The sequence below is a fragment of the Trachypithecus francoisi genome, unplaced genomic scaffold, assembly GCF_009764315.1.
Source record: "Trachypithecus francoisi isolate TF-2019V2 unplaced genomic scaffold, Tfra_2.0 Lachesis_group5, whole genome shotgun sequence".
Classification (NCBI taxonomy): domain Eukaryota; kingdom Metazoa; phylum Chordata; class Mammalia; order Primates; family Cercopithecidae; genus Trachypithecus; species Trachypithecus francoisi.
In genome coordinates this window covers 53,212,821-53,240,331 of record NW_022681470.1, presented here as the reverse complement: position 1 = coordinate 53,240,331, position 27,511 = coordinate 53,212,821, and the positions used below count along the sequence as shown (strand labels likewise).

General features: G+C 33.3%; 1 protein-coding gene across 2 annotated transcripts in view; it reads left to right on the top strand.

Annotated features, from left to right (window-relative positions):
- Nucleotides 1–27,511, top strand: part of KCNT2 (potassium sodium-activated channel subfamily T member 2) — a 371,426-nt gene that overhangs the window by 145,574 nt on the left and 198,341 nt on the right. For both annotated transcript variants that reach the window (XM_033196980.1, XM_033196979.1), the window contains exon 8: nt 815–909. In XM_033196980.1, coding sequence (XP_033052871.1) covers nt 815–909 — 95 coding nt within the window. The remainder of the gene's footprint in view (nt 1–814; nt 910–27,511) is intronic.

Sequence of the window (27,511 nt, the reverse complement as noted above, 5' to 3'; positions counted from 1 at the left end):
AACAAAGATGAACATAAATATTGGTGCCCATCTCTTATGACTTTCATGTGATTAAGTTTTCAAAATTATATTTTTGAGTAAATACTTAATGATTTAATGCTTGAAATGGATAGGATGTGTTTCTGAGTTTTGACTTATATTACCAAATTGCCTTCTAGAAATTTGTAACAAAGTACCTGAGGGGTAGTGCATGTGAGTGTTCACTTTTGTACATTAAACAACACTAAAAATTATTTTTTACTGTTTGCTATTGGAAAGATAAAATATAGTATATCTTGAATTGACATTTATCATAATGCTAAAGAAATTAAACTTAGAAAAAATTTGTTTATTGTCTTTTTCATTTTTTTTTTTCTTTTCAAGATAAACTATCTGGGCTAATTGATGTTAATTTTCCTGATAATGAGCTTTGTTTGTAGTTTCACTCATCTATTCCCTCTTCCTTAATTAAACATGCTATTTTCTGATCTTTTGAAATTAGGATTTTCCGTAAGAGGTCATGCTTAACATGTAGGGGTTTGGGGGAGTAAGTGCAATACCTGTTCAGATGTCTGTAATGCAAGTAAACTGAAATTCAGTGCTTTGGTAGTCTTCCTATACCAATATCTTTGTACTATGCAAGCTTGAGTAAGTTACATTTAGATCTAAGCAAAATGGAAATATGCTAATATTTCTGTTTGAAATACATGCATTGATTATGTATATATGTTTATGTACAGGAGAGTTGACATGAAATGTATTCTAGTAAATGTAATGAAACTCATGCATATTCAGTATTTATCAAAATTTACACCTTTTTTCTTTATTATTTTAGAATGATCTACACAGAGCAATTCAGCGAACACAGTCTGCAATGTTTAATCAAGTTTTGATTTTAATATCTACATTACTATGCCTTATCTTCACCTGGTAAGATTGTACATATCAGAATTTGTGTTATGTTTCATTTACTTATAGTTTCTAAAGGAAACCGTATTATAAACTACTTTCATTAATAGCTGTCAATAAATAAATACATAAATATTCACCAAAAAATGTAACAGATCGCCTGCAGAAGTAAAAGCAACACTCTTTGTTCAGTCTTACCAAATAAGAAAGCACATACATCATTGCTATTGATACTCTGCAGCTGATACATACTGCAACTCTGACATTTTACCAACTGCTGTAAACAGCCAAACTATGAGAATTTATGTTGCATGCCATAGTTGTCAAACAAGAATTTTTCCTTCAAACTACTGAAATAGAAGTGCCCTCATCTTTCTACATTCTTCAAAGCAGAAACACTGTTGAAAAAACTGTCCTTACCAATCACTGCTTCTGCCTCTGCCTTCTCTGCATGAGTTTTAGTGTGCATTCAGGCAGAAAGCTAGGGCAGATTTATGGCCAGTGCAAGGCAAGACATGGCACTTCATTATAAAAACATATAAAATATGCTTTATTATAAAAACAATAATTTCCCTTTCTGGAAGTTCACACTCTGACAATTATAGAGTAATCCAATGTGAAATGTGACACTGGACATATGGATTCATGCAGATCCTTAATGAGAGAAAAAATGTGAACATCAAAAAATGAGGTAGAATATTATGTTTGTGTTGCAGGAATCATAGATATGTGTAATTGTGCTGTGACCTGGATCTGACCCTACTGAGAAAGAGGAAAAGCTAATTAGGAAATACTAAAAAAGGAAAAATGCACACATACACTAGTACAACTGAGCTAGGTATAAATATAGCTATACATGTAGGCATGTAAATATAGATATATAGGTATGACAAGTTTTTGTATCAATGGTATGTGGTTAGTAACTCTATGAAATGGTTTTCAAATATGTTTTATTGCATACTTTTATCATTTAAAAACAGTAGACCTGTTTTAGCATACTTAATGCCTTTAAATATAAAATAGCCTCTAAAATTGATATAGCCATCTTATCGCCTAGTGTCTTTTTACCCTTCACAAACTGTTTTATGATTCGCCTAATAATTACCTAACTGCATTAATATGAAACATTAATTGCAATTATTTTCCTTCTGAAGTCACTAAAAATTCTGAATTTCAATGTAATAACATTATTTGGGCAACTTAGGAGTTTTCTCATCTAACCTAAGGGAAAGTACTTACAAATTTTAAAACAATTATGTTTGTATGGTATGCATATGCTAATTTTTCAATTGTTGGAAAATTAAAAATACTAAAATTAATGATTACCAAATATAATGTGGGAGTCTCTTAAAGTAAATTTAGACAAAGGATCATTGAGATGTTAATGTGATAAAAAGGAAAATTTTTACGTGATGACATTTAGCAGTACTTTTGTTCTGGAGGCATCTTCATCACAATTAATCTTCATCTGCAGTGGGCTTTCTATGTGCTCCTACTTTCTGCCTAGTGCTTCTATTTTTGGGGTAGTCTAGGTGGCACCTGGACATATTTCACCATTTTCTTGTGCCAAAGGATGCCGCAGTGCTAGAGAAAGGGTTATTCATTATTTATATGAAATTTCCACTATAGAATGTATTCATTATTGAAATTATTTCCATTTCATTGTTTTATTTGGTATAATAGTTGTTGTTTTGTGTATGTCTTGTGTGTGTGTGTTTTAGTTTTAAATAATTAAGTAGTGGTTTTGAGATATTATCTAATATTACAACTGTCATCAGTATGTGGATATGTCTCTTAATGTGCAATGATTATGTAACATTAAGTTTAACTATATACAATTTTATTGCTTTTAATCACATGTATCATAATATGTTCTTAAATTATAATAACTCAAATGGATAAACTGAGGTTTGATTTCTTTGTGTATTCTTCTCTGCATTACAAGCAAACGTCTTCATAACTTATGATCATCATCATAAGATTGAATACGTTTTGTTCAAGTTCAACATCAGAGGTATAATTACCAAGAAACATAAAAACAATGTTATATATTAGTTATATCTTGGTCATAGTATATCATGTAGGCTGTTTTAACAAAGTGTCACAACCACACACAACGTAAAATAGAAATATCCACAAAAATACAGCAACTTAAACAAACAGAAATGTCTAGGCAGTCCGTCTAAGACTGTTTCCCCAGCTTGACACTGCTAGGGAATAATTTTCCTTATATCTTGTTCTATGGTTCAAGATGGCTGCCCTGTTCTTGCAAGTACATCCTAAGTCCAACCTGTAGTTAGGAAAGTAAGACAGAACTTGTACTTTAGGCTACAATTTGGTTATATATCCACATATGGCTGAAAGGGGGCCTGCGAAAGCGTTGTCTAGCTGGGTGGTAGTATATATAACTGAATACTGTACTATCACACAAAAAAGAAAAAACCAGCTGGAGACTGGAATAAAAAGAAGTCTCTTGGTACTAAGTGATAAAAGTCTACATGTACATTAGTTGTTTAAAACTTAGGGTTATCCTAGCTTGGAGCCCTTGAACAACTTTTTACATATCATTAAATGAGGATACTAATCATAATTTTAAGGTTGTTTTGAAGTGAGAATTAAATTAGATATAAAGTATTAAGTATATGGCATGGCATATAATGTGAATACTTCAAAAGTTTTAGTTTTTTTCCATTTCAAATGCCTTCTTTATAAAAGATGATTAAATTCTCATGTGAATCCACAAAAACTAAATTGCTTAAAAATATCTAAACATAGTATGTATCCTTTTAATAAAACTATAAGAGGGAACCACTATGCCTAAAATATATTAACAGGAAATATAAGAAAACATCTTTCGCCACTGTATTCAAGTTTTCAGTATTTCCTACCTATTTCTAATACTTGAGTCTCTCATTATCTCCACTAGGTTGAAGATAATGGTAGCATTGCTCTCTTGGTACATTTAATGCTTTCAATGACACACAGCATTGGGATATGCCCATGGCTCTAGTTTTACTTCATTTAGAGTACTTTTAAATTTTGATCTTAGTGTAACATGACAGGTAAAAACCAGGGACATGGTAAATAGGGGAATAATTTTAGGCCACAGAGAGGGGAGTAACTGTTCTCTAAAGATAAAAGTAAACTATTTTTGGACTATTTAGAAATTTTTCTCATGTAAATAGATTCCATCATTTATTTTATCACTTCTGAATATTGAACCACAGGACATGTCAGAAATTAACATTGCCAAATCAGAACCTTTAATATGTGCCTTGTAATTTGAGCCTGAAATATTTGGATAAATTGGCTATATTATTCAGGAATCTCACAGTCTTAAAATTACCTGTTTTGGAAAGCTGTTACATGGTTTTTTAAAAAAAAACTTCCCTTCACCATTGCAAAGAACTGTCATTACGCATCTGTCTACAAGAGGCACATGTTAATGCCAAACTGAAATAAAAATTAAGCTGCTGTGCTGACCCACTCTCTACGGGAAATGTGCTCAGAATTGTTTTTTTCTGTCATTGTAATGGAATTGGACTAATCTGTCCACATATTGGCAGTGTATCCCTCTTCATCAATAATACACACTTCCAAGACAGCTGGGAATTGTGATTCATTCTGTGTCTCTAAAACAAAGCAGAGTAAACTGGAACATCCGGGAATTAAATGCATGACTTTAGCTTAATTATCAACATATTGTAACCAATAATAAGCACTATCATTTATAATGAATTTGGTGTTTCTAATTTTACACTGATAGATTTATTTTGCAACTACTTTACTTCAAACTTTAGTATTTTTAAATTTACATGTGCTTATATATTTTCATATTATTTCATGGGATTCTAACATAAGGAACTATATTATGTTAATTGATTTCCTGTTTTAGTTCAATATTATAATTTCCTGTTTTAGTTCAATGTCATAGTAATAATTGAATCAATTCACCTTCTCAGTCTTATTTCAAGACAAACTAAACTAATTTATTGTTTAAAACTATGATCATGTTAAACATGATTAACATGCTTAATTCAAAAGTACTTAGAATTTTCCTATGCATTGATTAAAACCTATTTAAACACTGGATGCTTAAGTTCTTGAACTCTATTTACTGGTTGAAGTCTAAAGGCAAGTAGCTACTTGGGAAGTGGACAGTGAGAAGATAATTGCTGTAGTTTGGATGAAGAATTATGACACGGTCTAATGGTGTTAATTGCCACTGTCATGATATTAGATTCCTAGTTTTTTGTTTTTTTTTTGTTTTCACATTAGTTTTTCTTACGTTATAAATGAATTACTGAAAGTGCTTTTGTCTGAAGATATGGCAATTGACTAACAACTTTCTTCCTTATTCTTCCTGCTATGGTTTAAATTTTCATAATGGTTATGTATAATTTTGGAAAACAAACAAAATAAGACAAAATCACAATAACTGAGAAATGTAAAAGGAAGAATAAAATTTTATACAAAATGTAAAATATAATTATATGTAACATTCAATATAATCTGCATAATTAATCCTTATTCAAATGAGTCTCATATTAAGTTCTACTTCCTCATTTTCTCCTACTCATCATTGAAGTCTCAACTTTTAGATTTTAGCTTCTCTATAACACTTTCTTGTAGTCTGTCTAAATTATGGGATGTGGTCAAGGTTTACGCTTCTTCAGCATTCTAAAAACTGTGAAATATATAATGGTTCTTTAATTATCAGTGTTTCTTCTAGACTTTTATAATTCATAAGAGCTCAAATTTGCCTTAATTCGAAGACTCAATTTGCTTTTCTTACCATTTTATGCCCAGTGTCTCTTATGGTAGTTGGAAAATACTAGATGTTTAACCAATATTTGCAGTTGATAGAAAATAACATTCTGGAATAACAATACCCTTATCAAGTGGAAATACTTAAATATATTATAAGTTAAGCATTTCAAACCATATATTTTAAGAACATTGTTTTAAAACTGTTATTTTCAGTTAAGTTTTGTGTGAGGTCATAAGAAGGACTTTTTACAGTTATAAGCCAGAGTGTAAGTCTGTGCAAATGACTTCTGACCAAAAGATATGACTGAGTAGTAAAACTTTTGCAACTTTTTAATTTAAAAAATACCCTTGGCCGGGCGCGGTGGCTCAAGCCTGTAATCCCAGCACTTTGGGAGGCCGAGACGGGTGGATCGCGAGGTCAGAAGATCGAGACCAACCTAGCTAACACGGCGAAACCCCGTCTCTACTAAAAAATACAAAAAACTAGCTGGGCGAGGTGGCGGGCGCCTGTAGTCCCAGCTACTCAGGAGGCTGAGGCAGGAGAATGGCGTGAACCCGGGAGGCGGAGCTTGCAATGAGCTGAGATCCGACCACTGCACTCCAGCCCTGGCGAGAGAGCGAGACACCGTCTCAAAATAAATAAATAAATAAATAAAAATAAAATAAAAAATACCCTTGGATATAATTTTTATAAATTATACACACATACCTTATAATTTTGGCCAATTTTGTCTTCATATAATCCCCAAATTTATGCCTTGAACAATTTCCCTTTTTTGCTTTTTGTAGAATTTGTGAGAGCAGAACAATGCAATAAAATTACTGAAACTGTTAGAGAGCAAATGGGCTTGCTGCCTGATGCACAGAGAAGACAATAACTATGGCACTTGCTTGTGAGAAAAGAAGGCTTTATTGCAAAATTGGCCATGAAACAGAGAGACGGGTTCAAATCAGTTTTCCTGATTTTGGTCCTGAAGCAAGTTTTAAGGGGTTAGAGGGCAACAGAAAGGATTTAGGAATGTTTACTTGACAGAGTTTGATTAGAGGGCTTCAGATGTGATCATTTACAGTAAGCCATGTTGAGGCAAAGTGTAGCCCTGCATCTTCCAAGTCAAGGAATCCCTCACTTCTGAAAGTTTTCAGCATTCAGATTCTAATTTTGTCCCAGTCTTTTGGTTCCAGATATTGTTAGAGGTCAAAGCTTTTTCTAGGGCACATGCCCTGACTATATGACTTACAGTTTTTGGCTCTGTTTTACCTGAAAGATAACTTGATATTTTGTTATAACAACAGAGCAGGCCCAGTTTGAGCTGGTGCCATGGTTACAGAACTAGCAACTGTATGGAGCATAAAAACAAATTGGCTAAATACTCACAGCATTATCATAAGTGCCATCATGTTTTTCTCTTCCCATTATTGTTTAGTATTTTTAACTTTTTTTCTGTTTATTTCTTTGATTTTGTTTTCTTGAAATTTCTATTTTACTTTTGTCTGATCTGAATCCTGATCCTCTCCTGAAAATCTGTTAATCTTCTATTATTTTGAAATAAAGAAAAATCCATGTTTATACATTAGGATGCAGGGTAGGGCATGGTCAGCTTTTATAAATTATTAAATGGCAAAGTATATTGACCCTGAATTTATGGCTAATGACATGATTTACTCATATCTTTTGCATAGACACGAAGATAGTGCTCAGGAGAGTGAGACATTTCTTTTAACAATAGAAAAACTGGTTTTATCATTATCTCAAAAAAAATTCCCTAGAAAATGTAAAATCCAACATCTCAAATGATGATATGTTTCATGGGACTCTTAGCTATTAGGTATACAATCTATGGGAAATGGAAATGATTATTTGGGACAATTTAATTGGTATTCACTCAATAAATACCAAAATGCAAGTTGTGGGCTGATTTGAATGCTAATGTTTGAATTACAGGCATGGTTGAAAGTGTTAGATGCTTTCAGCACAGAATGCCATTGCTAATTAAGTTTTTCCAGTAACTGTGCACAGCAATGAGATTCATAGGGAGTATATGGGATATTAAACATTATTTATTCCTGCCATGTGACTATTTTTCTCTGATAACATTTTGTTGTACAAATTGACATTTGCCAGGTGGTAAAAAAGTTTGCAGTCTCAATATTTCCTTTCATTCAAATTAATGTTTTCCTTATAAACCATGCCAAAGCTTGAAAAATTTGTACTGCCAAATGTATAGTTAACATTTTAGAAAAACCTCATTTTCAGAAGCACAGAATAAATAATTTGCAATTAATATGCCTTTGTGATTATATACAGGGCCTATTTAAGTAAGCAAATTAATTATGACTTATAGGTATTTTGAGAAGGTAACAACATAAGAGTTTGTATTCAACTTCTTAATTAAATTTTATTTTAGAATTTTGTAACAACAAAATTATTTTGTATGGGTTTGTGTCAAAGATAACACTTAAGAATGTTTTGTAAAGAAGCAAACTCCACAGTAGATTCTTAACTCAAATCCAACATTCTTCATGAGATTATCTTGACATATTTTAAAAAATAAATGCATTTTTCTAAAGAAATAATTAATATTGAAGTCTTAAAAATCATAATTGATTTAAATTCTTTTATATTTGAAATATGTTCTTACCTAATATAATTTTTGTTTTATGTTATTTTCTGTTTTTTAATATTGCTTTTTAATTAAGCAGTCACCCATTCAGGAATGAGAATATTATACACCTATATATTTATTTTGTATATATTAACAAAATTATACATGATATTGTAGTAGGTAGGTTTGACCCAGTTGCAGGTTGGGACTGAGATGAAATGTAAAATTGTAAGTCTCATTCTGGATGATTTTAGTCTCACGCATTATCTGCCCTGGGAGCTTTGCCTTTAAAAACTCAAACGTTCCTATTCCCAGAACCTTATCTTCTAATTCTGGTTTTTATCACTGCAGAGAGCTAAAATCTATCACTGTGAATGGTGCATTTTGAGGCCATGACTTACCTGGTGGGGGTTCTCTCACCTGTATTCTCAAGCAGCAATTGAGTGCAATCTCTTCTAGGTCAGGGCAGGCTGTTCACTAAGTTAACTGCTGACTCCTTCTTATGAAAGATAGGTAAGAAGCCTTGACTAAAAATAGATAGCTTAATGATCAATAATAAATGGTCTCCATTCTGGTTTAGTTTGTGCTGAACGTTTTCCATTTACCAAGTGCATGCTATCTAGGTTGTTCTTAATACATTTACCTTATTTTCTTTCACCTCTTATTAACTTCCTTAATTACCCTCTTAATGATAATTGTCATCACACCAGAGTGACTTCAGGGAGTTGCTTTTTTTTTTTTTGTAAGCTTTAAGATGTGATTGCCATTTGGAATAATGGTAAGCATAACAAACTCTGGAACCATGCAGTCCAGGGCTTATATTATGTCTTTTTCATTAATCAATTCAGTAAGCCTAACTTCATATCATTTAACTGCTCTCAGTTCAGCTTACTATCCATAATATGTAGAAAATAATACTGTATAGAATTGTTGTGAAAAGACTGAGTTAATATATAAATAGTAAGTAATATGGAACACAATTCATTATATGAACCAATAAATTATTGTTATTATTATTTAATTTTTAGTGTGAAAATAGTGTTTTTTTGTGGGTAGGAGGGCTATACTTGCATAAAAATGGACTTCACTGTTATTTTCTAAATTGTCTACTTTTTAATCAGTTTTATCTTCAGACAGCCTTGAGAAAGTACATAATAATGTGTGTTGAATGCATGTGGAATACAAAGTTTGGGAGTAAAAAATTACTTTGTTTGGAAAATAGTTCACTTTTTGATTGGGATATCAGTTGAGAATTAAATTGTTTTGACTGGAAAATACAAAGAATTTCTCTCAGGAAACTTGTATTAAGACCAATCATTGTCCTTTTGTGCCTTAACATCCACATGCATACACTAATATGTATTCTTTGGTTTAACTGTATCGTGCCTACTCTCTTGGGGACTTTTAGGTAATTTTTCTAGAATATATTTCTGATATGCCTGTGTTATTTATTGATGCCTATTAAACACTTGGCATATATCAGATTATAATTATGCTTACAGAGATGAACTTTGTTAGTACATAATCTTAAGAATCTTATGATGTTTTGGGAAAATCATGTATGACACTAGTGGTATGAACAAAGTCAAAATGGACTGCAGAGAATGCACAATTTAATTGCATCTATTACTTTATTCCCCTACTAATAAATCACCAGAAGACACAAGGGGGCATAAATAAGAACTTAAAACTTAGGAATTGTTGAGGGCACTTTGACATCTAAAAACGAGAACACAAAATCTGGAAGTAGTCAAGAAAGGTATATTTTGTTAATCGGAGAAAGAAGACATACGTAGAAGTAAAATACAATGGTAGCGCAAAAGACAGAATGGAGCAAATAGAATTGTATTGTTTTAATTTTTATACTATACATAAAATGTTAAGTTCTGGAAAGAGTCATTACAAATGCAATAAAATAAAATAAATCAAAGGGACTTTGTCAGTAAACCAATAATGGAGATAAAACGGATCTTTAAATATAATTAATTCAAAGAAAAATTGAGTGTCCTACTTAAAGTGTAGTAGAAAAAAACATGAAGACTTGGCAAACTGCAAGGAAGACTCCTGGAGGAAGTCTGCTTAACACATCCTTTTCTTCCTCCACTCTGAATACCAGCTTCTACCTGTTCATGCCTCCTGAGACAGACAAGAAAAGTGCCAAGAAGGAAGCTGTTGGGATTTTTTTTTGCCATTTGGAAACTGGAGAGCCTGAGACTAGAATAAAGGCACTTGAGCGAGGACTGAATGAATCGGAACCAGAGAATTGTTTAAACTTGGAGATCCAGTGTAGGTGGACGTCTGCTGGGGTGAATTTTACCAACCTGCCTGGCCTCCAAAGAGTTAAGGATGAACTAAAGAGCTTGCCTGAAGCCTCTTCATCTACTGAGAGTGGGAAATTTGAGAATAGGGTCAGAAAGGTTTCTTGCTGACGCCTCAGCCAGTGTCTCACAGCCAGTGTACTGCCGGCGCCCAGGAGCAAAGACGTCTCTGCTTTCCTGAGAATTGCCACCACTTGCTCAGCAAGCAGATAAAAGAAAATAATCATCTAAGAGGGCCAATAACCAAGGAAGGGAAAAACAAACAATAACCTAGATAGGTCTCTAATTAAATAGACTTGCTCATGGAAACAGAACACATTAGGGAATGGACTTGGAGGATGTATCTGGAACACCTAATCAATACTATAGATATTCATAAGAGAGAAAAAACAAAAGATAAAAAAATGATAATAAACAAATAGTAGGAAAAATGGTAGGCTGTTTTGCGGAAAGATATGAGTCTGGAGAGTAAAATGTTAGAAAAAAACAATCATCTCAGCATGTAGTGCTAAAATTATTTCACTCCAAACACAAAGAGAAACTTGTTCAAGCTTCCAGTAGGAAAACAAAAGATTACTGACTGTTTTACTTATAAATTATGTACTGCCTATTTCCAAAAGGTAGGCAGCTTGGCCTTCAAAGATGTCCATGTTCTAATCCCTGTAACTTGTGAATATGTTACGTTAGATGATAAAAGGGACTTCAAAGATGCAATTAGGGTTACAGACATTAAACTAAGGAGATTATCCTGGGTTATCCAAGTGACCTAGTCTGAAGTCATATGAGCTCTTACAAGAAGAAAACTCTGGGGCTGGAGTCAAATAAATGCACTGTAAGGAGAGATGAGGCAGAAGGGAAAGAGAGATGAAGTATGGGAAGGACCCAACCAGCCATTTCCAGCTCTGAATCTGAAGAAGACTACATGCTAGGGAATGTAGGAGTCCACTAGAAGGTGAAATTGACTCCTGGTCAGGAGCCAGGGAGGAAACAGTACTTTAGTCCAACAATCTCATTGAACTGAACTGCACACAACATGAGTGGTCTTGGAAGCAGAGTCTCCCCTAGAGCTTCTAGTAGTGAGCCAGGGCTGATCAACACCTTGATTTCTGCCCTGGGAAACTCACAGAGAAGAAACTGGCTGAGACTTCTGGACTCTAGAATTGTGAGAAAATAAATTTGTGTTATTTTAAATGCTGTTTGTGGTAAATTTTTTAAATGCTGTTTGTGATTTTTTTTTTCCCTGCAGCAATCAAAAACGAGTACAGTTTTAATGGAAAATAATTCAACCCAGCAATTCCATTACTGGGTATATACTCAAGAGAAGGTAAATCATTCTACAAAATGGGCACAGATGGGTGCCCATCTGTGATAGATTGGATAAAGAAAATATGGTACAGATACACCGTGAAATACTACACAGTCATAGAAAAGAATGAAATCATGTCTTTTGCAGCAACACAGATGCAGCTGAAGGCCATAATCCTAAGTGAATTAATGCAGAAACAGAAAACCAAATACTGCATGTTCTCACTTATAAGTGAGAGGTAAACATTGGATACATAAGGATGGCAACAATAGGCACTGGGGACTACTGGAGGAGGAAGAGGGGAAGGAGGACAAGGGCTGAAAAACTACCTATTAGATACTATGCTCACTATCCGGATGATGGGATCATTTGTATCCCAGACCTTAGCATCATGCAATGTACTGATGTGACAAATGTGTAAATGTACCCTCAGAATCTAAAATAAAAATTTTAATTATATAAACAATAAAATTAATGCATTTGCAACAACTGTTGTATCTGCTATACTGGAAATTCCAAGATGGTTGAAAAATAAGTATAGACATCAGAGAGAAAAGCCTGAGATCAAGAATCCCATACCCACTTCTCTAGGTGTAAGAAAATTATTTCAGGAAATGTAAGGATTAAAAGAGTACACATTCTATCTGAGAAAAAATACTCAGGGAAGAATAATTTAAAAAAATGGAAAGATGACAAAATATGAAATTGGCTGTGAATTATGCAATGCATTTGTTTAATCAACATTTATTGAGAAACTAACACATTTCAGAACTTCTAGAGGGCTAAAGATAGAGAAATGAGCAAGTAGACAAAGATAATGCTTTCAGATAGCTTATATTACATTCGTGATGGGCACAGATGGGAGACAAATAGTAAATGTTTATCTTTTCCATGCTGAGTACAGATAAAAACTATAGGGAAAGATAGGGAGGTAAATTTCAGATAGCTTGGTGAAAGAAAGCTCTAAGGAGTAACCTTTGTGGCAACACGTGAATTATCCCCTCATTGGATGTGGCATGATCTAAGATGTGACTATAGAGGTTGAGTGACCAAGAAGTGGAGGAAGGAAAGATTGTTTAATGTGAAAACGTTAAAACAACAATCTGAGAAGTCAGACTGTTTCAGAAGCATCCAGTCAAGGAAACAAAAATTGCTGTCTATTGGAAGGGGGAATTCGTGGCAAAATTATGAAAGTACTCAAGGAACACAAATAAGAATGTGAGATTGTTCCACTCCTGAACAGGAGGAATTAAGGTGAAATGATGAAGTTGTAAGTATCATGGCGCTGCCTTACAAGAATTTAGAAGCCACACAATCACTGACTTTGGAGATCCAAGGAGTCAAAAAGCATCCCTCAATGTTGCTGCCACCACCTGAGTCAAAGTCCTCAAGTGCCATAGTGTTGAGGCCATGGAAAATCCACTACTGTGATTGGATTGCAGTCTCTGGCGTGCCTTCTGCTGACATACTCCACAGAAGCCAGGCTTCCACACGCACCAGCTGTTGGTGCTGTTACTTAAAAGGCCAGAAGAAGATAAAACAACAAAAAACAACAACACAAACTGAAAAAGAAAAAATAAAACAAAAACAGAACAAAACAAAAATAACAGGCCAAAACAGCTTCTCAGCCTCACTGGACGACAGAGTTCCCAGATAGTTGATGAAACATTCTGAGTGTTTCTGTTAGGGTGAATTTGATGAGACTAACATTTTATTTGGTAGAGTAGGGCAGACTGCCCTCCATAATGTGGGTGGACCTCATCAGTTGAAGGTAAAAAAAAAAAAAAAAACCCACCCTCCCCAGTCTCTCCACTAGACTGACTTCAGACTCCAACACTGGCTTTCCCTGGGTCTCTCACACCATCAGTCTTCATAGTTTAGTGAGTCAATTCCTTATAATAAATCTCTTTAAATATATAACATACTGGTTCTATTTCTCTGGAGAATTTGGACTAAGACTCTTTCTTCTGTGTTCCAATCTGCCAGTAGTGCCTCTGTGCTGACAGAATCTAACCTGAAGTCAAATGACAAGAGAGACAGGAAATTTCAGTTTGCAGACATAGTTTCCAAAACATAGCTGAGCCATAAAAAGCTGATATGGAACTGAGTGCATACACAAGATTGCCTGTACATAGGTTGTTGAGGGAGTCATTTACATGAATGGAGACTGAGGCCATATAAGAGAGTTAGTGAAAGAGGGAGCTTAGTGGGCTATAGAATAAAGATAATGATTGGGGTTATAATCTGTAATTTTAGACTTTCATGGTGACTAAAGAGAATGAGAGGCATATGGCATTAATCAATGTATTTCATATAAAGGTGGGTTATTAGTTCTCACAGTTTTTTTGGATTCATCTAATAGGCAGTTTATAGCAATGAAGTGGTAATGTGATAGTGGCTGGGATTGGTGATATTACTGGAAACGTGAAGAGCTTCATGTGCCTTTTAAAAACCTTGCAGATAGAAGGCATGACTAAAGGATGTACAACCATCTTTACAGAAAACAAGGGGAGTTATGGAGGGATCTCTTAAGTTTGTGTGAATTTGAACTTAAGAGGATATTATATTATTGGATAATACAAATACCGTGTGGGAATACTTGTCTATTACCCAGTTCTAATAACTATCTTGAGCAAAAGAACAAAATTATTGAGCAAACCTAGGAGAGGGGAGAAGGAAAGCTAGGAAAAGTGTAATAGCATTCCAAAATTTTATTTGGGAATATTTATAATGTATGGTACAGAAAGGACCATATCTCCTTGGTCAGTCTCCCCAAAAGAGGGGAAAATGAGTAACAACAAAGTAAAAGAAAAAACAGTAAAAACAAATGACATTTAGATGACAAATACGAACAGATTAGTTCCTTCATTCCCCTAAACATAAAGGAACTAAATTTTTCTATTGAAGAAAAGAAAGTGTCTCATTGAGTAAAAACATTAATGCTCCTTATAAGAAGTATATTAATGCTCCTTATAAGTAGTATATTTTAGTATATTTAAGGTGGTAAAGAAACTTTGCAAAGGGATAACATAAAAGTACAAATGAAAAGAAATAAGACTGACTGGCACGGTGGCTTATGCCTGTAATCCTAGCACTTTGGGAAGCCGAGGCAAGCACAGCTCAGGAATTTGAGACCAGCCTGGGCAACACGGTGAAACCTCATCCTACTAAAATACAAAACAAAACAACAAAATTGGTTCAGTGTGGTGGTGTGCGTCTGTAGTTCTAGCTACTCAGGAGGCTGGGGCATAAGAATTACCTGAACCTGGGATTCAGAGGCTGCAGTGAGCCGAGATCGTGTCTGTACTCCAGCCTGGGCAACAGAGTGAGATGGAGTCTCAAAAAAAAAAAAAAAAGGATAGAGCACCAAAAATACAAATATTTATTAATTCAGTCAGTGTAATTTTGCATTTCTTTTAGGTGCTAGAGCTGGAGCAGTAATTAAAATGATCAAAATCTTTTTTAACTTAGGGATAATGACAATAATCATTAGCTGACATTACATAATGTCAGCTAATAAAAAAATGAGAAAATAAATCTGTGGCGAGGATGGAGGCAGATGGGCTGCTTTTTTAGGTAGGGTGTTCAGGGAACTGCTCTCTAAAGAAGTGGAATTTGAATAGGGAAATAAATGAAGTATTCAAATAAACCATGCATATGTCTAGTTAAAGTGTGTTAGGCAGAAGAGGAGTCAGTGCAAAGCTCTGGGACAGAAGCTTTATTTACTTATTTGAAGAACACACTCAGACATTTTAATAAAAATGCTATGGATACTATACGGAGAACAGGCCGTGAGGAGACAAGAGTTGTAGCAGATATAATGTCTGGGAGGTTATTGTGGGACTCCAGGAAAGAGGTTATGAATTCTTGACCTAGAATGGTAGCAAGGAAGTAGGCAGTGATTGGAATTGGAATCTGCTTTAAAGATAGAAGTGACACACTTTTGATTACAAACTGGATATAAGGTGTGAGGACAAAAAATCAAGAATAACTTTGAGGTTTGTATTCTCGAAAACTGTGTGAATGATGGTGCCACATACATACAAGGATGAGAAAATCTGGTAAGGAACCTGAAAAGGAAGGGAAATAAGGAGTTCATTATATTCTGCATAACTTTTAGAAATCCAAGGGAAGATGTCTAATAGCCATTTAGCTATAGGATCCTGGAGTTCAGTAGAGGGGTTGGGATTAGTGTGTAAATCTGGTAATCATCAACATATAAATGATCACTAAAATCACAGGATTAGAAGAGAACACCTAGGCAATGACAAAGTGGAATCTCTGATTAAAAGTAAAACAAAACAAAAACCTTAACAGGGCAGTGGGAGGCATTATATAGGGATGAATGACACAAAGTATTAGTAGACAGGGTCTTCACCTGTGGTATCCAAAACACTTGGCCTTTAAATATACTAAGGAAAAATGAGTGAAAATGCAATAAGAATTTGATAAAAAATATAATTATAGCAGAAGATTTTTATAAAGAATCATATTACTAAAATGGATTTGAGAATATTTTTTATTTTCCACTTCTCCAAACACAGCCCTTTCTATACCATCCTACCCAGATGGTTCTCTATTTTAAACCATAGTCAACGTCAGAGCTTTTATAGTACATTTTTATTATTATAAAAGCATTTTCCTACCCTCAAGCAACTAAACTTATGTTGAATTCATACATCTTTTTGAAACATCATAAATTCTATTTTTCTTTTAAAATTTCTCATTTTTTATTCTTTTTTTCTTTATTAGTGCCTTTTCTATTACCTAACTCCTGAAATTATGTAGACATTTTTACATTTCAACTGAGTATAGAATCCTTATAATGAAGATTGTGATTCATTGCTTTTCTTCTCATGATTTCCTATTAGTACATTGTCTAAATTATTTCATCATGGATGATGAAATAGCCTTTTACTTGTCCATGATCTTTCCCAGGATATTTTAAAGTATTTTGATTCAGAGTGTGTCGAAATACTTATTTTAGCAATGTCTTCTTTTTCCACATGAATTGCTTAAACTGATGATATCTTCTACCCAAGTTAATATACCAGGGTTACATTATCTTCCACTAACATCTTGCTTTGCAAATATTATATAGAATATTTCTGATTTTCCCTAATAATCTAGGTTCATTTGGACACTTAATACTCTTTTGTGGAGGCTGTCTGTTAGCCCATTGGATTACATTTATTATAGGTCTTTGTTAGGTCTTTATGTATAAGTTTTGAGTATTTATTTTTAGGTTCCTGGTTTGCTAGCAAATTGATTTTAGGATGTTCTAAATATCTCATTAGAATTTCATATGAGCTTGTTCCCTCTAGTATGCCTACTGTGAAGGTGGAAAACCACTTTCAATTCTCCGCTTTATAATTATCTTTAATATTGACAATTGAGAGTACTTGGTCTTCTTTTCTACAAGCCAAATATTCCCCAAATGCTTTTAACTGTTCTCCCCAGGATTTTTTTGTTTGTTTGTTTGCCTTTCTCTAAATTTTTCCTGTTTTATGATTATAAATTCAAATAGGGCCCAGTGCTGAATAACTGCAAAGATGCAGCTCGTCTATATAAAAGCATTTTGTAATTTATAAAGTGCTATTCAAACATGAAGTAGTATTTTTATTGCCGCAATTTAGGGGAAATATTTTTAGTTTAAAAAAATGATTGTTCTTCTTAGGTTTTATTTTTCACAGGGGCATATTTATATACAGCTATCTAGTGTGTCATTAGGTAGAAAACAAACAAAAAAAAAGTCATTAGATTTGAAGATATATCGGTGTACCTCTTTCTTGCTGTGTGACTTTAGTTGAATAACAGGCTTCCTGAGCCTCAATCTACTTATTTGTCAAACGGAAAAAGAAGAATATTATATAAATTTCAGCAATAGGATTTGAGGCAGCTTTTAAAATAGACATGAAATTGGATTATTATAACAGAAACAGAAAAAACTACAAGTCAACAGAGTAGGGATTAAGTATAAACATTGTATAAACATTATAAAAAGCTTCCAGGCCACACAGTAGAAGGCAAGTATGTAATTTTACCTAGCTCTCATTAGAAAGAGTAAATACATAGTTAGAGAAAAACAAAACACATGTTTCTCAATGAAATTAATACTTTCCCTCTTGCAGAACTCAGGAATTTCATTATGTAGACAAAATAATACAGAAATGTTATATATAATAATACAATATGTTTTATATAAAATTTTTTATAATGTGCAAATAGCATTGGCTCCCTGCCTATTGCCTTAGAGTTTTGCTTGCATTATCTCTTTTAATTCCTATAATAGCTCTGTGACACTGGGATACTTATTATCTCTTGTCTATAGAGGAGACAAATAAGGTTGGAGGGAGTTAAGTGAGTTTTTAAGTAAGTTGAACATCAGAAATGAGTTTGGGTTTCTCTGACCATACTCTGCCTTCTTTTTCGTTCATTTAAGCCTTATCAGTAGTTTGAAAGCAATTCTTTTTCCAGGGGATGACATGTTGTGGTTAAAAAATTATGGTACTTGACAAGAATCAACTTTATCCTAGGAGATCCATTAGAAAACATAGAGCAGTGGAAGAATAATTTATACTTTCATTTAACTTTTCCTAATATCATTCTCTTTCCAGGCCTTTGGTAAGAGTTAGAGAGAAGGCTACCAAGGCTCTTCCTGCTCCCAATGGCTTGCCTTCTCTATCTGCCTAGATGTTTATAGAGGTAGACGGATTTCAAGATCATCTAGAAACTGATAACTGCAGCAGTCCAAAACAACGTTGTTGATTCTTCTGCCTTTCCAGATAACTTTTTTTTTTTTGTCTATCTTCTCTGTCAGTTACTCCACTATTCACCCTAACCCCTAAAAGAAGTGAAAAAACTTGGTGTATCTGGAGTCTTCTCCTTTCTTCACATTGAGTATTCAATCCATTGACAAGCCCTATTGGTTCTACCTTCCAAATCTTTCCATGCAGCTCTGCACTGTCACTACTCCTTTTATGCTCCATTATCTCTTGCTTGGATGATCTGGTCTGTCTGCAGTATAATTGCTCCCTTATGCTTACCTCTCTGACCCCAACTTATATTGCACTTATTGTACTTTTTCTCCTTCAGTAGGCATCCTCACCACAGCTTTCTTTTTGTTCCTTGATGATATTATGATGATTCCTGACATGTGGGTTTTGAACTAAGTGTTTCCGATTCCTTGTATGTTCTTTACTTAGCTTTTGGCCCCCTTTATGTCTTGGCTCATATGTCAAATACTTAAAGGAACCTTTCTTGACAACTCAGTTCAGGGTCTTAAAAATGTTGCTACACCATCTACCATCAACTACTCTGTAATACATTAGCTTTCTGTTATCTTCAATCATTTGCTTGTATCACAATTTTTTTCTTTGGCTAACATAAAATATGTTCTGGAAATGGAACTGAGTTTTTATTGTACATTTGAGGCAAACTATTTCATTGAAGATGGAAAGAAAGAGAAAGAAAAAATGAAACAGTGAAGCAGTGATTTTACTTTAAGTTCAATTTCATCCAAAACGATTAATGATGAAGGCCAGTTGATGCACTGTATTATTCTTTTCATACTAGCCATGTTTTGAACCTTGTGACAAATATTTACAACAGGGATCAAAACTTTAGAGATCTACATTTCTAATGGGTAAAGGCAGGTGGTAGTAAAAAGAGTGATATTAAGTGAGTTCTTTTACATTACATAAGTGGAAGGAAGACACTGTAGACAAATTTTTCACTTAGGAAAGGCAGCATAGCTTAGTTAAATTTTATATTATTTGGAACATTTGTCTTAGCTAATTAGTAGCTTAATAACTATCAGTGGTTTAGTTCACTAGATTATAAATGTGGTCTCTTTTCGATATAGAGAAGGACTCAGAATACAGTCACTGAATAAACAAAGTACTTTTAGGTAACTTGCTCTCTTCCTAATTGATTTCTCTCAAAAGTGAAGATATGTCTAATTTTGAAGATTTCACAGAGAAGGCTTATTTAACTTCCACAAAGTTGGGGGTAATTGGTGAAAAGCTTTATTATATTTCCAGGGCTACCACTTATGAGTAGAGTGAACCTTGGTCAAGATTTTTACCGTTACTGCCCTAAGATGCTACTTCTGTAGAGAAACGAGTTGGACTAGATCAATCAGTTGTTCCCAACCAGTAAGCTGAGATTCTGTAGCTTGCTCCATACCTATCATCAGTGTCATTAGGGCTTTGTTATTCTATGACACTGATAATTGCTAAGAATGAGGATAAAGGTGATTAGAATAATGACTGTTAAATGATATTTTTAGTTGAATGAGTCTCTTGGAGTGAAAAAGTATAGAGAAGGTATATTTATTGTACATGTTGGATTTTTAAAAAATCCATCTTTTGCTTATTTTTTTGTCATATATTTTGAAAAAAATACAGAATAAAAGCTTTTACTGAATGGTAGCATCTTAATTGCAATATTATTGCCTACTTTAATCTCCTTGAGTTTAAATAATCTGATATGGTAAGTCTCTTACAAATTTTCTAAAAATTAAAGCCATAGGAGCAATGTCCATTAGGTTAATGCTAACACAGACTATGTTTTCCAGTAACTCTCTTTAGTTTAGAATGTGTCATTGACCTTCCGACACTGCTCTTTGAACAAATATCATTGATCAGGAAAACAGTTGTAGTTTGCAGTAATTTTTTTTTTTTTTTTTTTTTTTTTTTGCTTAAGAGGCCATTCTGTATAGATACTGATGTATTTGCTACTAGCTTATAAGCAATTAAATATACCATTGATAGAGAGGTTAGTTGAATGCTCAAATGGACTGCTCAGCTTCCTTTCAACAGTGTTGTTTCTCACATATGGATATGTTTGCATATTACAGAATTATCTGTGAATATTATAGTCCATGAAATGGATATAAGTTCATTAACCATCTCTTAGAAGGAGAAATTTTTCAGTTGATTTTAAGCAGAGATTATTATGAAACTGAAAGAGCTATCATTATGACAAAGTTTCTCTGTTGGTGTACATGATGTTTTAATATTACACTTTAATAATTGAATTCAAATAAGTAGTTACATAAAAATAAGAGTCAGTTTTACTGTGAGAGTAATTCTCATAGCTTACAATGTAAAGAGACATGTTAAGCTGTAGTTTCTGTTTTAGTTTTAATGGTTAAATTCAAACTATTTCTGTTAGAATAAAACAAAGCTTATTTTGTGCCTCATTTAATTTCCAGAAAATGTTGACTAGAGACTATTTGGTCTTGCTATCTGGCAGTAGCCAGCAAGATATTCTTGTGGAAATGCAATAAATGAGTACAAATCAGTTTAAATTAGCTGGTATTTATTTGTTCTTATTTCATATTTCACATGTGCAAGGACATTTAAATTGAGTGTTCATCTTACTAACTTCTTGATAGTAAAGAAGATGGGATATACACATATATTATTTTATTTTTATCAACTCTGTGAACATATCTTTAAACATATAATGGAAATTAATAGTGTGTAAGCTAATATTTCTCTATTATTTCTTGGATATACACTTTACTTTTGAGGACTGAATGAGATAAGTAAAATAAATTTAAGCAAAAAGAAAAATAGGTTGTAGAGAATAAAGGGCTCACAACTTAGAAAATCCTTTTAGACTGAATTTAGTAGCATTTATATATCTATTATTTGCTCTGGTCAGAGCTATAAATTCACTTGGGTGATTTTCATGGGCAGTCTTAAAAGTGATTTTCAACCTGAGACTAATAGTTTAGTGTAAATATATTTGCTGCTTGGGGCAGTAGAAACCACTCACAATATCAGTAGCTATTGATTTACTGATGACCTCAAACGCAACCCAAATGATTTCATTCTCTTGCTTAAAATTCTTCATTTGTGCTGTTAGAGTCTTCAGGTTAATGCAAATATCTTAGTGTTGTATATGAAATAATTTATAATTTGTCCCTGCTTTCTTCACTGACCTCATCTACTCATATTTGCCCTACTCAAAATGCTTTTGTTTATAGTCATATTGCACCATAGTAATGCATTTTACTGTTGAGTTTTTAATGGAAAATTTTATTATATCTTCTTTATAGCCAGTAGAATTTGTTTTTAACTGGTCATGATGTTGAAACTTTTCCTATCAAGAATACCCTTTTTTAAAAGTAAACCAATGAGAGGAAGACGAAACATAAACTCAAAGGAAAGCAGCACAGGCATTATGCTTGTTTGTTTTTGAAAGTTAAGCCTCAAAAAAAAGGAAAAAGGGAAACATAATTCTTAGAACGATTGACCTTTTGTATTATTGTATTACTGGGAAGGGAGTAAAGGTATATTTAGAAAGGGATCTCTGCTATCACAGTGGGGTTCAGAAAAGCAGTGTAAGTTCTTTCTAATATTAAAGTGAGAAAAGTTTATTTGAAGAAATATTTACATGTGCATGGAGGCTATGAACATGCATGTGGACATGTGATACATACCTGTAGACTCACACATATATTCCATAGGTAAACACACACACTCACTCTCTCTGTCTCTCTTATGTTTTTTTTTTGTTCAAGCTCATTTCTTCTGTGAGCCATCATCAAATGATGTAGTTCCTCAGGGATCAGTTCTATCTCCTTTTTAAATTTTATCATTTCTTCTTATATTTTTCTTTTAGGAATATATCTTATATTTTAGTTATATTATCTGTAATTCTATAAATATAGCGGTATGGATAGTGTGTTATGATATGTGTCCATACAAATTAATATCTAGGGATGGCTAATGAGCTTATGAAGGACTCTAATCAGGAACTGGTACCGACTATTGCCAGTTTCAAGCGTCAATAGTTCTGTGCCCAAATCCTTTCAAATTAACATAAGATGAATTAGAAATATTTTTCAAGACATGTGGTTGGCAAGAAAATATTGTTTGTTTGCCTCTGCCCTTGTGTAATTGTATTATAAGAACATGGTGAGCACAGTACCCTAACCCTTTAGGGAACCTTTTCAAACCTGTTTCCATTTAACAGCACCTTCAGTCACCTGATTCCATAAGCTGGTTATTGAACCTGCCTTTAGTACATTTTCATACTTTTGTGGTACAAACTTTTTTTTCCCCCATGTGTTTGTTCCCATATGTTTGTTGATATGTAATCCTCTTTGATCTTACAAAATAGGGATTAATAACTATTTTATGTGATGGAGTTTCATCTAAGGTTTGCTCTCAATGTATAATGTTTGGCTGCAAGGCTGTGGAGGGCAAGGCGAATCAAGCTGAAGCCTCAATTTTTCCTCTTTACATTCGTGGTTACAAATATGCCCCCCAAATAACTTGAAAATGATGACCAAATAAATAGTCTTAGGTCAGTTTCTATGGCTTTAATTACAACTTTTAAATGCAACTGTTTCTGTTACATTTCCTCTTAGACTCCTCAAACTAAATATGTCCAAAAGAAAATTTATATTTCTTCCCAAAATGTCCCCATTTCTGAGATAGCAATTACTGCTCATTCTTTTGAGCAATCCAGATACGTAGGAGGCATTCCTAACACTTCCTGCTTTGTTACAGAATACACAATCAACAAATCTCATAGATTTTACCTTCTAAACATCCTGCAAATCTATCCACTTCTATACTTCCTAGTCACCACTTTATTTATCTGAATGATCATAACCTCTTTATAGCAACAGCTATATATGTGGCTTACCTATATGCCCTCTGGCTCTATTCCAAACCATTTGTCTCATGACGACTAAATGACCTTTGTGATATACAAATACGACTGTGTTGCCACATACTTAATACTTGTTAAAATATTCCGTGTGTCTTGGGGTATAGACAAAGCTTAATTTGTTCTAAATTTCTTTCATGAACAGTGTTGTCCCTATGTTTTTATTTTCATCCCACATTTTAATTTTTTCTCTGCTTAGGAGTCCTATTTTTGTTTTTCTGTTTTTACTTCCTCGATCATGCTAACCTCCCTTCTACCTAGAATGCTCTGCCTTCTCTACTGAGTAAAAGTTGAAAGCCTGACATCCTTTTTATTTTAAGCATGACTCTTGCACTGAAGTCCGAACCACCTGCTTAGATCAAATTTCACTATGAACGGAAATCATAACTCTGGAGCCCCTCTTTCTATAGTTGTATACATATACATTAGTCATTATTTTCTATCTCCTCCATTAAAATCTAAGTTCCATCAAGGAAACAGTCATGCTGGTTTTTACATACCAGTGTCTTTGCCAGTACTAAGTACTGTGACTGACATTTAGTAGTACTCAATAAATAGGTGAATGGAGAACAAAACTTTTTCAAATGCATGTGATCTGCAACAGAGCAAATATAAAAGCATAAGCACTTATATCTCACATTTTTCAGGAGAAGCAAATCCTATAAGTTTTCCAAGAAGCAAGAAGTAATAAATTAAAAGTGTTCTCATTTATTAGTAGAAAGGTAAAATGATTAAGTACCAGGTTGCCTTTATTTACTGTCTTACGTGATTTCGTTTTAAAAACATGAAAATAATTATAATAGCTTTTCTATCGGTGGTACAGCAGAACTGTTCTTTTTTTCAATAAGGATTTAACCTGGTAATGTTGGAGTTTCATAGAATGGGAGTTTCCAGATGAACGTGATGAATTTTCTTGATTATTGATTGCCTTTGATTACCATGCGATTGCCTTTGACCATTATGGTTCTGTCTCCTTATTTTCACCTGGTTTGATCTACTTTAATCATCCTTCTTATTCCATTGTTTTGTCTCTTTATTTGTCTACTTCCTTCACAATTCACAGTGGGAAATACATTTTACATTAAGGCACAGTACGTATTTCTTAATAAATGTTTACGAATGAATATGAATAGATACTTTGTATAGCATATGACCTAAGGATTCAACAGAACAATACACTACACGATTAAAAGCTCCATCTTTCCTACTAATGACAGAACCCTCCCAATTTCATTTGTATATATAATAGTAATGACCCACAGGCTGAGTCTATAAAAAAATACAAAGATTGTTTAGCAGATGCTTTTATTTTTTTAAAAATCATTAATGATGAAAGAAGATAAAATGTAATAAATTGCAATTTAACATAATTTTGTTTAAAGAAGTATATTCTATAGGACTGACAATAGACAATGTGGAGTCCATTTAATTGAAATGTTTAATATAAGAAAGAACACTTAGCACTCTGGTTGGTAAAGCCTTAGATAATTTCTGTTGTATGCCTTGGTGATTCTTCTTTCATTAGGTGAAAGAAAGAAAGGGAAAAAAAAAAAGTAGATTTTAAAATATATACATTAAGAGAGCCATTCAAAATGGAGGAATATTTTGTTAAAATGAGATTTAAGAAGTGAATACTTTTTAAATGTTTATTTTTTTACTTCTAAGGGTAATCTGAAATGAAAGGCCAGCTATGATATATGTCATAAATCTTGATACTGCAAAATGGGTCCCAATACTTTTCAGTTAATGTGTTAAGATGTTTCATAGGTATTTAGTTTCTTTAACTAAAATTATTCTTAATAAGATTTAACACTATTTCAGTTAACAAAAAGGTGGAATGTTAATTTTTTTAATGAGTTACAGTTTTGAGTCTTCCTTTCCATATGGCATGCTCAATTTGGTGAGCCACACTTCAAAATAATTGCAGTACTTAGGAAAAAAATCTGTCTTCTCCCAGCTTCTTTCTGAGCAGGATGAGGAAGCTTCTGTGCTTATCTAGTGCTTTGTTTGGCTGCTGTGGGGCTGTATGTATAGACTGTACTTTGTCAGAAATCTCAAGATTCAGATTTGTAGGAACTCAGTAAAAGAGATGCTGAGTGAGGCATATTGATTTTTTTTTGGATCTGAGGAAGGAATGGTAGGTCATACCAAAATGCATACTTACGGGTTTTTAAGTGGAATCAAATTGAGATGAAGGGTAGAGATGGAGAATTTTTTAAATGTTGTATTTTTAAGTTATATATTTGGATATCCATGAAAAAACAAAAAAAATTAGGGACTGGCAGTTTCATTATTAAATTCCTTTATGGAACAGTTACTCCAAGGCTGTGAAATCCACATGATAGGCAAAGATGAAAGTTACTCAAGTCATTTTATGATTAAGGTAAACTGTAATTCTAAAATACTAAGACAAAGCACAAACTATAGGCTCACATTCTCAAAGTTTATTCCATAAAACCCTAACTCTTTGAAATATTCTGTATAATCCAAAATATTTGGCAGATATGTTTGGTAAATCCTATAAAATTAATCCATCCTCAGAGATCCACAATAAATATTAGCTTACTAAAAAAGTCTGAAAAGTCATTTGATAAAAACCTATATTTAACCCAGAGTTGCCAAATGTATTTGACTGCAGAATCTTGTATCTGCTTAATATTTACCACCAAATTGGATTGTCAAGGAACATATACATACAATGAAATACAGAACTGAAGACAAAGTTCACTTTAATATGATGGATTAAAAAATCCTGTGGTAATAAATTGCCAGGATAAAATTGTAAGTTCATTTAAATTAAAAATTAAAACCAAACAAAATATTAAACAAATAAAAAGACGCTAAACATTACCTCAAGGGTAGACAGGGGTGGGATAATATACGACTTCGTTTGTATCCTTATTGTATGTCTTTAGTTTATTTTACTTTACATTCTGGCATACATGTTCAGAACATGCAAGTTTGTTACATAGATATACATATGTCACGGTGGTTTGCTGCACCTATCAATCCATCACCCAGGTTTTAAGCCCCATGTGCATTAGGTATCTGTCGTAATGCTCTTCCTCCCCCTGCCCCCTACCTGCTGACAGGCCCTGGTGTGTAATGATCCCCTCCCAGTGTCCATGTGTTATTATATGTCTTTTAATAACACGTCCATATTACTATTGTTTTGGAACGGAAAAGATTGGAACTGTAAACAAGTTCAAGTAGGATGTAAACCAAGGAGTGTAAGAAATGGCTTTCTACAGGTATATATTAATATAATACAAAATGCAAATGGATGGAGGATATCTAATAGGAATGTTAAATTCAGCGTGTTGAAAAGGGAAATATTTTCATACCTTCTACCTGCAAAGTTTTCTGTAATATTTCTTGCTTTATGTCATTATTAACCATTGCCTTTATCCCCTACTATCTGTAGGTCATATTTGGAAAATCAGTAACTATTGGTTGAAAACCAGATAAAACAATATACTTGTCAAGGGGGCATATTTACTTCATATGGTTTTAGTCATACATTCAATCTTCTATTCATATGGTTGTGGAATTATTAGAGTATGTGAAATTCCCCAGGAAATTTCTGTATTTTTCTGTTGTACATTGGTTGTAATCAAGTTCTGAAAAGGTGTTTAGGGACAAATTTAGCCATTTGTCATTTTGTTCTATTGTATGCATAATATAAACATGTATTTACCTGAATTTTAGGAAAAAATTACTATATATATATATATATATATATATAAGCATATAAAATTCTTAAAGGATTTTTATTCTGCGACAATGTTATTTAAAACAGATATTAACCAAAGTGGGCATTCACATAAAACTAAGTCACGGTAAAACAGAAATTACCATGTGAATTAGTTTTGAAAGCCCAAGCCCAGTTTAAACTCAATATTGTGAATATTGACCACCATTATGCAAAAAAATAA